General features: G+C 45.0%; 1 protein-coding gene across 1 annotated transcript; it reads right to left on the bottom strand.

The window, feature by feature from the left end:
• Window positions 1-317: 317 nt before the first annotated feature.
• Window positions 318-6,907, bottom strand: LOC135828751 (uncharacterized). Its single transcript, XM_065341173.1, has 4 exons — window positions 6,755-6,907; window positions 3,886-4,337; window positions 3,083-3,236; window positions 318-456 (listed from the first exon to the last, which is right to left on the bottom strand). Exons 1-4 carry the CDS (start codon window positions 6,835-6,837, stop codon window positions 450-452), a joined length of 696 nt encoding a protein of 231 aa, XP_065197245.1. The 5' UTR covers window positions 6,838-6,907; the 3' UTR covers window positions 318-449.
• Window positions 6,908-14,746: the final 7,839 nt, after the last annotated feature.

The following is a 14,746-nucleotide window of genomic DNA, read 5'->3' on the forward strand; positions in this document are numbered from 1 at the left end:
ATGCTGATATGGAGACCCTCTCGACTGGCCTTCCAGTCTCTGGGGAATCCAGAAATAAATAAATTACAAAAAATCACAAATCAATTACGAGAGAGAGAGAGACAGAGAGATCAGTACCAATACACTACACTGGTCTACACTTGCGTGAATATGAGTGAGGTTGCACACAGAGTAAGTAGGAGAATATAGTCGTCCAAACTTACAACGTACATGTAGGTAAGGTTTAGGAAAGGTCGCCCATCTCAAATGTAGATGTCTAAAAAATAATAATTTATTAGTTATACATGTACATGTAGCTTGTGCGGCCTTAGTTAGGCCTCACGGCAAGGCGTTGTCAGCATAGAATGGCTTTCAGACAATGTCCCGTGACTGTTGTGTCTTGACAGGTCATTCTCAGCAAGTGCTTGCCCGTCGTTGTCAGCAACTACCATACGCGAACACGTTGCTTTTCAAAAGCTGGAGAACACACAGACCACACACAGTAGTACATGTTGCTATTTTGACATCAAACGCCGTAGCTGTCGCACCTCAAATTTGGTAAGGAGTTGGCATGACCTGACGCTGTTAAAATACATCATAAAATTAATATTTTTCACTGGGATAGTAACTGCGTGTACGGAGATCGCGATAGCATGAATCAGTAAGCTAGTTCTGGAGAAACTATGTTGCTCAATCCTGTCAATATCACGCCATGCACAGGTAATACTGCGCTATTCACGGCAATGTATTTCTCCCTTTCCGTCGTCATCGTAACATTGGGCACGACTGTCCGTTTGACTTGCAATGTAAAAATATATGTAGATACAAAATATAAGTGCTCCCTTCCCAAAGATCTGTTTGGAGAATATTCAGCGGGCTTCAAACTAATCCAAGGCCCTCGACGCGTCATCACAGAGTAGTAAAATTACGATTGAGCGGGCTTTAAATTAAACTCTGATAAGACCCTTGGCGGGAACGTCACGCATTGGTCGTCTCCTGGACAGCGAGACAGACATCGTTCTAATTATAAGTAGGTCAGTAACTCTGGTCCGCTAAGGAGACCTAACAAGTTCGAAACAGCCACAGGTAGCTGTCCGGCCGGAGAATGAGTACTGTACATGCACGTGGAAGTAGAATTATGCGTTTTATGTTTTTTCCGGGGTAGTGGCCTTTTTTACGAGCAAGGTAAATGTCCATATGTAGGCCCCGGCGGATAATGCTAGCATTATATCTAGCATATTTAGCACTTTCTGGAAACTAGCATTGCACTAGCATAATCAGCAGGTTTTGCAGAAAACTAGCATATTGTTGCAAAACATGGGATTTTCAACTGTGTTCGCATCCGAAAACACTGGTTCACTTCAAGTCTTCAATGTCTAGCCCTCTACTACTTGAACTTGTAGTAGATCTATGACTCTGGCTGGGAGTCTGGGCACAAGCGTTGGGAAAAAAACTTGTGATGGGTGTACATGAGAAGGCGGTGAGAATGGGAGCGTTTTGTTTCCACCAACGTTTGCCGCTTATTATTCTTTGTTAGCTGATGAAGAACACACGTCATGGCTATGTCCGAGCAAGCAGCCAGAGACATTGTTGATCTAGTAAGCAGTAGCGATGATCACTTTGATTCCGAGTTTGACGATGAAGACGCCTCAGAATCAGAGTCTGAAGAGGGCGAGGCCAGGACAGCGTGTGAACGTCTTCCCGAACTAGCCAGAGCAGCGATTTCCCGAAAACGATCTTTCCAGAGAAGTGGTAAAGAGTCCGTCGCTTAGCGTGGGCGAATTGCCGGTGGAAGTTCCACATTGACACCTCGTGGCAGCGTCCACCATCGCGTGCAGCAATTTCCAGGGGAATATTTGACCATGTCCAGTGGGAAGATTTACTGCAGTGCTTGCAGCCAGACAGTTCAACCGAGGAACAGCATTGTGAAATCACACATTTCGAGCCAAATCACAAGACGGCCAAAGAGCGAAAGTCACGAGCCCAGCTACACCAGCAAGCGCTAACAGCTTCGTGGGAGAAGTACACTACAGACCATAAGAAGGAGCTGGCAGGAACAGGGCTATCTGGTGATGTAGCCAATGATGTCCTCATTCGAAGAGCCAACGTTGTAGAGTCTTTCCTCAAAGCAGGTGTGCCTCTGAGTAAGATAGACCGCCTCCGTCCGTTGCTTGAAAGCAACTACTGTCGCATGACGTACAGCACTCACATGGCACATTTGGTGCCATTCCTGTTGCAGAATGAGCAGTCTACCATCGAGAAGGAGATTGCATCTGCAGCTCATCTCACTGTTATTTTCGATGGTACTTCACGCCTTGGTGAGGCACTTGCTGTTGTCCTCCGCTACGTCGATGGCGATTTCAACATACACCAACGCCTTGTACGTTTCTCTGTACTGTCCAAAAGCCTAGCTGGTACCGAACTAGCTCGAGAGCTCATCACAGTTTTGTCAACACAGCTGCAAGTTCCAAGCCACACGGTTCTTGCCTTGGTCCGAGACTGTGCAGCTGTTAATGGTGTTGCTGTTAGGGTGGTAACAGATCTTTTTGACCCCATATAAAGTGGCATTAATTAAATTGAGCATAACGAGCATAACGAGCATTAAAACTAGCATAATGTGCCACTTTCACTAGCAGTGCTAGTTACATAATTGCCAAAAATAACTAGCATTATCCGCCGGGGCCTATCCATATGCCTACATGTAGATGTGTACAAAAAGTTGGTGGTGACAGTCAACTTTAGTTCAGACTATTTATTAGGCCTGCAACGGGTAGGGGCTTGGCCGGGTAACGGGTCCGGGTATTTTATCCGGATAGCTGGGGGTATTTTCTGACCCAGCTTGTACTGTCACTGTGCACTTGCGCTACATACATGTAGAAAGTGTACATTAATAATACAACCGTGCTTTTTACATGCACTGTTGCAAAACCACCGTACTCCAATCACCCGATCGGGTTCTCAGGGGCAAATTGCTACCCTACTACCTGATCAAATTATGGGTAGCACGGGTACCCTACTACTCGTTGACACCCCCACTATTCTCATTCAAACTCAGGGACAGAATTGTTGTACTTCTCCCTCCATACGGGGTAACACGACTAACCTTTTATCAGTGTGCTGGACAGATGGCTTGGTTTGGCTTGGCGATTTGTGGGAGTTGGACTGCAGATCACGCTTCCGTCTTTCGTAGAAGCCCCAACCAAGCAAATCCGTTACATAGTCGAGATTAGCTTGATAGACGAGTTGCCGACGGTTTTCTGAAAAGAAGAGGCAGGAGAAAACAAAGGAAAACCGTGCAAGATGTGTGTGTGTGTGTGTGTGTGTGTGTGTGTGTGTGTGTGTGTGTGTGTGTGTGTGTGTGTGTGTGTGCGTGTGTGTGTGTGTGTGTGTGTGTGTGTGTGTGTGTGTGTGTGTGTGTGTGTGTGTGTTGTCACGTGGTGGGGGGGGGGGGGGTGGAGTCAGTTTCTAGGACCGGATAACCAACTGTCCTGCATCATCACGGACAGACAGACCCGTGGTTAGACCGACAGACGGACCCATGTACGGACGGACATACGGACATAATGTACCGGTGGGCAGATATACGGATGGATGGAGAAGCGTATGGACAGACGGGGGGGGGGGGGTAAGGCTCATTTGACAAAGGAAGGCTAACTCACTGGAGAGTGACACACGGTCAAATTCACAAGCAGCCAACATCGCAGAAATACGTACACAAAATGTATGCAACAGTGACAGCCTAAGTTGTTGTTGTTGTTGTGTTTATTTTAATTCCCAAACAAAACGGGCAGATCTGCCGAATGAAAAGGTGGCGAATGCAGATAGAAAGCAGTAATAAATGAAATTGGGGACTGATGTAATTAGGATAGAGTGAGAGTGGAGATGCGTGTATCTTTGCAGTCTTACCAGGGCAAACTTCGAATGCCGAACCAGCACACAGGCGACTTTCTCCCGTAGCATCTGTGGTGATCGTGATAACGACGTTCCGCATGTTTGTATGGAAGACGACACCCTGACGCTCCACCATCTCCGTGCGGCCGCCGCAGAACCTGAATAGTGAAACATTTCCTGTGTGGTTGGAGGTCAGCAAAGCTTCATCGGCGCACCACTTAGAAGCGTTTTGGTACAGCGGACAGGCGGAGTAGTCCACGAGGATCGTGCAGAACGGTCTCACGGTGAAGCTGAAAATGCAGCGCATGTTGGGATAGTATCTGCCCGTCGACGGATCGACCGCCACACGGAACGCATTGCTGGCGCACGCTCCGGACGCGGACGAATAGATGGTGGTGTAGTTGTTCAGGTCGTAGCAGTAGCTCTGACCGCTGTGCATCGTTTGCGTGGTGTAGATAACCGACGAGCTGGAGACATGGAGTCAAATTGAAACACAAATTATTATTATTATTGATTTATCATGTGACCGTGTAATTTTTCGACTTCTCTTTCTTTACTTCGCCTGCCATCCGCAACTCACGAACTTCATTGAATGTAACATGCAGTCGATATACACTGCTCAAACAGTGCTCGATGCCTGGGTTTAGGCCTCTCTGTAGTCTCTGGCGGACAATGCCCGCAGAAAATAGGCATAATTTGGTACTTTTCTGGTACGTTTCACGCATGTTTGGTGAGTGGATAACGAAAGGTGAGCAGAATTCAAGGAAATGCGCGCCATAAGGTTTGTATGATTCTGCCAATTTCACTGCTTTTCGAGCAGTATCCGCCAGGGGCTGCCTCTCGGAAACAGAAGCCAGAATGGTCGGTTGCAACTGGGAGTTTCACGCTGAACACACATGATTGTACACAGGTAGTCGGGCAACATACATGTACATGTACATGTAAGAGCATGAATTCAAGGAGAAACACTCTCAGATCGGCGCACCCAATACTGTAGTAATTGAAGTCAGTGGTTGGAAAGGGAAATGCTGATGTGGACTAGCTGATTAGGTAGCAAACGGCAGTACAGTTAAACCTGTCAAGGCGACCACTCGGATAAGGCGACCACCTGTCCTAGAAGACCACCGAAACCAGCACCAAGGAATGCGATTTCCAGTCAAATGACCCTGGATAAGGAGACCACCAGGAACAGAGACCAGGTTTTGAAGGTCGCCTTAGACAGGTTTCGCAGGTAGTCGGGCAACATAAGAACATGAATTCAAGGAGAAAAACTCTCAGATCTACAGTATTTGAAGTCCGTGGTTGGTAAGGGAATTGGTCTTCATGTACGTACGTGTACATGTACGTACATGTACAGCGTCGCAGGTATGGTCAGAGGGTGCAAGAAGTTGAGCGAGCCTCCTTCGTACCTGTCGTATTCTCAGCCACAGGTGGAGCCGGTCGAGCTGCTTCCGCTCTTCTCAAGCGAATTGCTGCTCTGTCTGCAGAGAAATCCGGAGAGCCATTCGCAATGGTGATGGCGTTGCTGCGTTGTCGTCTTGGTTTTGGTCTCCTGCGTGCAAGTATTGCCTGCCTTCGCGTTGCCCGGCGGATGCGCCGCGTCAATGATCAGTCTGCTGTCCTCGCAAACGCGGAGGCTGCATTGATTTAACTTTCTTTGCAACTCCTGCAGTCTAGGCACTGAGTATCATTGTTATATTGTGTGTGTGTGTGTGTGTGTGTGTGTGTGTGTGTGTGTGTGTGTGTGTGTGTGTGTGTGTGTGTGTGTGTGTGTGTGTGTGTGTGTGTGTGTGTGTGTGTGGTGTGTGTATGTGTGTATGCGTGAGTCAACAGCTTTGATAACGTTTTTGTGTTTACCCCTCTTGTTTTCTCATCATTGTGTTGCTTTTAATTTTTAATCTTGCACGTACATGTACACGTACGTACATGTACACGTACGTACATGTACGTACATGTACACGTACGTACATGTACGTACGTGTACATGTACGTCCTTTTCTTGTGTTATTTAGCACTACTTCACTACATGTATCCATCCTTTATAATGATCTGTGTTGCAATTTGTTAATCAGTACAACGATGCTTCCTGACTGTGAGCGTTGTGCGAAAGCTAGTTCGATGCATTCTTATATTCTTCATAGTTTCCTGTTGTCTGCTCATTCTTGGTTAGTTTTGGACAAGAACTCTCCAATTTTAAGTTGCGATATTAGCAACTTTTGAGCTTTTTCTGAAAATATTGATGCGATTTCAGCAACTTGCACTTGTTTTGGCACGGTTGCGAAAAGCATAAGTTGCGAAACATTATGGCATCTTTGAGAAAGGGCTAGTACTCACCGATGTATAGTTTCTCTATGGGAAGGATACTAGTGATCTTCTTTGATACTAGTAACTGCGATCAATAATAGTAGTGTGTGTGGCCTGCGTTGACTGTGGATTCATCTTTCAAAAAACATTCTTCATGTAATCAGCACTAATATCCATGAACCTTCTCAAGTGAGAAGGCCATTGGTTAGCGCTATGGAGTGGTGCTCAAGCTGACTTTCATGCCGTGGAATGTCTCAGCACTCTTTGTCAGTTTTGTGCTAGATTGTGCACGTCTGACTGTTCAAAATCTTGTTTGGTTGGTGGACGCGATTGCATAACTTGTGCTCACATTTTTCCATGCTACAACTTTTTCCTTGGCTCACCATCTGAGTTCTTTATGGATATTTCAGTAAGGTTCTTTGACATACATGTATTTTTTCTTGGTAGGCCTCTTTTACGGGCAAAATAAACTACATACTAGAGCAAGACTTGATAAGAACAATTACAAAGCTTTAAGGACAGTCAGTGCAGTGCGTATTGACATACATGTACATGTACACATGCATGCGCTAGTACTCACGCTGGTAGAATCACACTGACAATGGTCAGCAATGCCAGCGATTCGGCGCAGCTTAGACACTTTCCAAAGTTTCCAGAGGCCATACTCTGATCGACTGGTCAGCTTCAGCTGAAGTTATCGGCAATAATGGATTTCCCGACGGTTTGCTGCTAATGGACCTCGTGATGTTCAACAACAATGTCTTCGTTCAAACGTTACACTGGTGTCCAGTCTTTGTTCGACATAATCCGCTCTTACTAAGGCCAAGAACGAGTTAGACTGGGGAACTGCCACTGTGTGTAGTCGGGCTTCAACCTTTCACGGAAGCCATTACAGTTGTACATGTACATGTACACTACATACCACATGAGGACCATGACCAGCACCGTGGACGAGAATGTGCAAATAGGCATGAGTAGCGAAGGAGTTTAACACGGTAAAGCCATGTGCTTCACCCCTCCTCGCTATGCCTTCTCTGGAGGCTGAGTAAGCCCCCGTAGCCCTCCCCTCCCCTGGAGGCTGAGAAAGCGCCCCCCCCTCCCCCCCCCCCCCCCAGCCAAGTAAGCATAGCTACACATGTACGATGAAGTCATAGCAGCCTTAGGATGGGTACGTATAGAATCGACATGTACATGTACGTGTTTATACATCTGTGAAGTGTTGCTACGGAGTGATTGAAAATAGAACCTCATGATGAGAGCAATTGTGTAGAAGCCCAGTAGATTCTACGCTAATCCAGTGATGATCCCAAAACACATGTACTTCCAAAATGCCTTGCTTGTCTTTCCGTTGTACGTGCTGTTGTCCACGAAAGGGTGATGCAACAAAATAGACTAGCTTTGTGGTGTTCACGCCATGCACAACAAAGCTATTTTTGTTACTTTTACAACACAGAGCTTGTGTCAGCAGTTTTTGGGATATCTCCAGGTAGGACTCGCCCAATTGATCACGTCTCACTGTGCCAGGGTATCTGCGCTGTGCCAGGATACGACGTGTGCTTGCGCTGTACCAAAGCGCCCCGTGAGAGGTGATCTACAAATACAGTCAACTTCGCTTATAACGACACTCGGCGGGGCATCAGAAAAGTGTCCTTATTCGCGAAGAACCCACGACCCTCCAGTGACCTCACCCTCTTTACGACTCGGCTTTTTACTTTCCCTGATGATCCCATTGCTATCAACATTGTTAAAAATTACAAACACCTTGGTATATTTCTTGATGAACACTTGTCCTGGGATTCGCACGTAACCTATATTGAAAAGCGAGTTTGCTCCGCGATAGGCTGCATTTCTCCTCACATCTCCCATCTACACCATGGTTGTCGAATACAAATTTATCACTCTTATGTTCTTCCTTTGTTTGATTACTGCTCCCTCGTTTGGTCCTCCGGTCTATCCTCCGCTCTTATGCATCGGTTAGAAGTCACCCACCGTAAATTACTTCGATTAATATTTCGCATGCCCCCTCTGACCTCCTCTCAGACGCTATACATTTTGGCTTCCTCTTCCCCTCTCTCAGAACGCTTTCCCCACTCGGCATGCAAATTCATTCACCGTATTAAGCTTCAACTTTCTCCTCCTCATGCACTTGCGCATTTAAGCTGGTTCAATAATAGCTCGCGTACTAGATGTTCTCTCCATTTCCCACTTGCCAGATCATCGATCCTTTTAAAATCCCCTCTGTTCAAGTCCTATTCTCATTGGTCTCGGCTTCCGCAGGAGGTAAAGTCTCGTGACACCTTCGCTGCATTTTGTTCCATTCTGCTCGCGCCTAAGTTGAATTGAATTGAATTCGTCGTTTTCCATTGCTAGCCTAATCTTCCTACTGCTCTCTCCAGGTTCCTATAGTACTTCTTTTGTTTTCTTTTCTTTTCTCTTTTTCTTCTCCTTCTTTTTCTCAGTTGTCCCCACCATGGCTGGTTAAAATCGCCCGCATCACATGCTTATTGGCACTATGTCATCGTGATTGTGGAATAATAATAATAATAATAATAATAAGGTGTCGTTATTATCCGAAGTCTCATTATATGTGTCACAGTTGGTTGGGACTTTGCTCCGGGCATGAAAACTATGTCGTTATTCGCGAATTGTCGTTATATCCGCAGTCGTTATTAGCGAAGTTGACTGTACATGACATGACTGTAGTGGTGCATGAGCAAAGCTCACTTGTTGTAATGCACATTGAATGGACAGCTTACAGAATCATTTTAACGTCTTATCTTTTTTGTTATTTAGCGTGTGTTTGTTTGTGTTCGGGGGGGGGGGGGGGTAACGCCAATTGGCACTTAAAACTGTTGCACTGAAATGGACATCGCATCCGAACAGTGTACCTGAGTCTATGACACAAACAGGAGAAATGCATGATCGACAATAGAATGAACTCGACGTCTATTCTGAATCGATGACCATGGCTAGTGTGCAAGTAATAGTTAGTTAGTTAGTTAGCTAGCCTGGTGGGAGCCGCTACACTACAGACGAACGACCCACTACTTGAGATTGGAGTGTCCGTCACAGCGTGTTTGGTCATCATAACAATGGTTGGTGACGGAGCGGAGATTCATTGACATTGTTTTGCTTTGCCCAGACTGCGATGAACGCGCCACCCTCCTCAGCAGCGCAGGAGTGTTGACTGCTGGTTAGTTAGTGTTAACCGTCAAATACTGGATTATGCAGGTGTGATCGGACCTCAGAGGTCTGCACGATAAGAAAGTTTATGCTTTACGTTTTGTTTGTTTTTTCAATTTCGAACGTGAGATCTCACGGCCAAATTGGCGCTCCTCATGTTGCAACGTGAGATTTCAACGCGAGAGAGGGCCAACTCACGGTGACAAAAAGCGATTCAACGCATGCACATTTCTTCTCACGTTCGAAAAATTTAAAAAAACCCTGAAACATTAACTCTCTATTGTATTGATACATCACGGTCTGGTACTTGTGTAGGATGCATCATGTTTTGGCAGCCTGTGTGTAGTTTCACAAGGAGAGTACTTCGACGTAAATTTTTCGATGTCTGAAGGAAATACATGGAGTGCACGATGTCAGTTGAGATCACGACTACAGAATAGCATACTTGTTGTTGCAACACATGCAGGCGATGGCGCCTCCATTTTTATTATAGCAATAAAAACTGCTTTATGGCAGTTTTCTAAAAAAAGTTATTGTGTTCTAGTCCATGGACCCCGTCTAAAAAGTAAGAAATTAACGAAATGTGATAGCTGAAAATTAAAATTTCACACAAAACCTCACAATAATCACAACACTTGAAATGCTGCTTTCAACACTAAACTTGTACTGCACCAACAATTGGCAACATGCATGCATAGGAAAGAGGATCACGAGGGGAAAAGGTCTTCTGCATGTAGCTTTTCATTCTGTGTGTGATTATTGTGAGGTTTTGTGTGAAATTTTAATTTTCAGCTATCACATTTCGTTAATTTCTTACTTTTTAGACGGGGTCCATGGACTAGAACACAATAACTTTTTTTAGAAAACTGCCATAAAGCAGTTTTTATTGCTATAATTTCTTTTGTTTTTTTCTGCCACCAATCAATGGAATGCCCTATATCAATATGTAAATGATGGCCTTCACATCATATCAATACCATAATATATATACGCATTGATGTGCAAGCCTTTTCTTGCAGAAAATGGCACTAGCATAATTTCTGTCCCTCCAGGAACTTGCGATTCCGCGGCCGCGTTGTTTTCCGCGATTTGAACAAAAGTCCGTGATATCCGCGATATTTGAAAAATCATCCGCGTTATTGTAGAAAACTGTCCTTGATACTTGAAAAGCACCGCGATATTTCCAAAAGCAACCGCGATATTCGAGTCTTTCTTCGATGTTGTTTAGTTCTTGAAGCTCGTCAGTAGTTTACTTGTGAGATCGACACCAGAATGGAGAAGTTTCTGGGCAAATCAGCGGCTGACAAGTCACAAAATAAGGCTCGCGTCGAGTGTTGTCCGAGGATGGAGGAAAGCTGTCTTGCAAGCTCCTGTCAGGCAGTTGAACACAGTCAGCGCAGCACACGTTCTGTTTTGTCATGCATGATTCATGCTGTACGACTCGTACATCGCACACCACTACAGTTCAACTACAAGTACCAAATCGGCCGCAATTTCCGAAATTTTACCACAATAATCCCGCAATATTTGACAAAATCCGCATTATTCCCCGCAATTTGTGGCGTTTTACCTCGCAACTTTTTCCGCGATATTTACGAAATGTCTCCGCAAGTTTCTGGAGGGAATAATGCATGTTCTTCTGCGGGGAAACATGTGAGCAGTGGCGGTGATACTTTTTTTATACGGAGGTCATTCTGTGCATGTTGCTGTTGCAGAATTTTATGACTCTGTCATAAAATTGTCTTGCCTTTCAGATTTCTCCACCCTCAATCAGATTTATTTGAGAAATGTAGCCATGCGCCAGGTGCGTGTCACAGATGTTTTTTGTTGATTCTGTGTTTATAATGGTTTATAGTCATGGGTTATCGTGATAAGGTCATCCAGCATCATATTGAAACTGAAATCGTAATCCTGTTGATGTCGATACAACTTTTGGAAGTAGTTCAATGACTTCAAACTGTTAGTCCACGATTGTCTAAAACAACACAGCAAAGGAGGAACAATAAACATGTATTAAAATGTAAACGAATACATTGCTGAGTCCAAAACCTCGTTCCAACAACTACACTGATCCTGAGGAGAAAAGGGGCAAGGCTATGGTTGGAGGTACTGAGAGATAAACAAGGCACTCCACAATAATAAAATCTTACACATCTTTTGGTGAGTATGAATGATATCCAGTCGAACCTCTTTAGGACGAACACCAAGGGACCGATGGATGGTATTTATTCTGTGAGCTTAACCTATTTTATAACCAGAGAATACAATTATATCTCCAATAGACATACGAATATATTTCTTCTACAGCGAAAGATTCTAAGCCACACCGACTCATTGACTCGTCTCGTACGAAACAATTGAGTCACTGGAGAGATTCTGCAAAACGAAAATGCGTAGAAACTTTCGCTCTACATCATGAAGTGCGAAACTTCGCACCTTTGGACGCGAAACTTGCAGGGAACGCGAAATGAACTGTCGTAGGAAATTTCGTGAGATCGGGTCATGGCGTACGTGCACTTGGCCCGCGCAAACTACGAAAATGTGCAGAACGCAAAGTTCGTGCAAAAATTCGCACACACTTTCGCAAGGACTGTCGCGAAACGTCGTTCGAATTTTCGTTTTGCAGAACCTCTCTACTGAACCTTTCTACATGACGGCAACTGAAACAGCAACAGAGAAAGTACGATACATGTACTCCACATTCTTATAGGTACTACAAACAGATTGCAGATCGTAATTCTTGCTTTGGCGGCACGAAACTTTATTTGGGGCAGCGCAATCTCGGCGGTATTCACAAATCAGCCCAGACTTGAGTAAACAAATCCAATCATACAAGTACGAGATTTTCACGAGACGAGACTGCACCCATTGGCTTGTTTCGTATGAAACAAACAAGTTACTGAACCTCTCCACAATGGAGATTTCCCCTGATATGCGAATTTATTTTGCAAACTCGGTCAATTGGTACTTGAACCTTTCCCTCCAGATTGGGAACTGCCAACGATAGTATGCCACTGACCAGTGCCTTACTTGTAACGTACCAATGTACAATGAATATGAGTATTTCGACAACACATCTAACATAAGCCTTACCGAACTCGCGTTCTTCGCACCCTGTAGACAAGGGCAAAGAGATAAAAATGGATCTAAATCCGAATAAAATCAGCACACGTTTCCGTAAATGAAAGGTGAACATAAGCAAATGAATCGAAGGAAACCGGTCAACTTAGAGATCACCTGTCATCGAGTATTCCGTAAAAGGAGGCCTCGCAGCTCGGCAGCAGAAGAGCAAAATTTAGAAAAGAGATCCTGTCAACTTTTCCCTTATTTATTGCATTCCGCCCCAAAATCAGCACACTTTTCCTGAATGAAAGAGTCAACACAAGCAAATGAATCAAAGGCAACTGGTCAACTCACCTGTCATTGGGTAATGTTCCGCGAAAGGAGGTCTCAGCAGCGCCGAAAAGAAATAAGCCAGACCATGAGACGAAATATCCGAAACAGCTCATGCAAGAAGCAGTTCCAAAGAAGGAAGTTCCTCGCGCATGCACATCCGAACACGGATCCGCGGACTGCATGCACTGAACACAATGTCTGCCGTGCACGTGCACAGCACACGGCTACCACGCGTTGGTAGATCTAATACCGAGCACCTTACGTAGAGACTTACGTAGCCTAAGTGAAATACCGAGCAACTTACGTAGAAACTTACGTAGCATAGCGATGTCGTTTTTTCTGCCATGTGAACACAATAATAGAAAAGCTGACAGGATCGCTTTTCTAAATACATGTGAGCGACATGACAAATCTAATAATTATAGTAATAGGGAGGGAGGAGGAGAAAATCACAAGTGAAAGAAGTAACCGAAGGTAACTGAATATGTTACAGATAGAGCTGCGGGAAAAAGAATACTAGTCTTTTCTAGCATTATAAGGGGCTCCCCGCGTGCTAGAGTGTACGTGAAGTGTGTGGGTACAGTGAGGGCTGCGTCCCACCCGCCTGTGTGGATTCACAGGAAGTGTGAGTTACGAAGTCTGAGGAAAATGTTGAACAGTCTCTGCTGGGATGACGACTACACCATAGCTCAGTGGTTAGAGCATCGCTAGCTACAAGCGAGGGTCCCTGGTTCGAATCCTGGTGGTGACAGTCAATTTTTCTTCAGACTTTTCCCGTTTGTCTCTTTCCCTCAAACTAGTGAAGCATTATAAGACAACGCATTACACAGAAAAACAATCAAGGCTTGTACATGTAGTGTATGTCGCTACTTAGAGTTCCATGCTTCCGCAATCATCAGGCAACACCGCACACTGGGTGCATCCTCCGGTAAGACAACGCAATCATCATACTTATACTGGTTATAGATTAGTGTTTTCTTACTTGGACATTCCAAACATGGCGTGTTGCCGAAGATGAAAAGGGTGCGTGTTCGTCCGTCAGACGTCATGCAGACTCTACATGTACAAGTACAAATATAACGTGAGTTCATCACTCAAGGCGCTAGCAGTACAGTGCTATCCTGTGCCCATGGGTAAAGTCTGCGCTAGGCATATGCGGATAATGCCGGCAGAAAAATTGGCAGAATTCGGTACTTTTTCTGGTAAGTTTCATGCATGTTTGGTATGTGGATAAAGAAATGGAGCAGAATTCGAGGAATTGCCCGCCATAAGGTTTGTATGGTTCTGCCAATTTCACTGCTTTTCGAGCAGAATCTGCCACCTCTTCGAGCATTATCCGCCAATGCCTAGTCTGCGCCCTGTGTCAGTTCACATACCGGTGTTTGCGGATCTAGGGCTGCACAGCGTCCCGGCTGTGCTTGACCAACTTGATCGCACTGTAATAATAACCGTGTGCGAATGAAGCGAATTTTCTACTGAACCTCACACCATGTACACACACGCACGCACACACACACACGCACACACATACACGCACGCACACACCCGTACTGTATAAAGAGCACTTTCTTTCTGACGTACCTGTACCATGTGTACAATGTAGCTGCTCGGAGTCCATAAATGTTCAAGTCTAGTTGATCATCCTACAATAATGTTAGTGACCTTTTCGCTCTTCCACCACGGTCGCAGCTGGATCTGCTTTTGATCATGATGCTGTTCGGGGTTGATAAAATGCCTTTCCGAATACTCATACAGTGTCGTATACGCGTAACATTCCACAGTTTTAAACAAAACATTATCTCGCACGCGAAAAAAAGGTGCGTCTGGAAACCACACGCCTGTTCCTCAAGACTAGCAGATAAAAAAGGTGCGTCTGGAAACCACACGCCTGTTCCTCAAGACTAGCAGATGGCACTGCATAGGCAAACCAGTACATTACTGGTAGTACACAAAATGAGCAATTGCATGTCGACCTGATCTTGACATGGCTGAA

The sequence above is a fragment of the Sycon ciliatum genome, chromosome 12, assembly GCF_964019385.1.
Source record: "Sycon ciliatum chromosome 12, ocSycCili1.1, whole genome shotgun sequence".
NCBI lineage: Eukaryota > Metazoa > Porifera > Calcarea > Leucosolenida > Sycettidae > Sycon > Sycon ciliatum.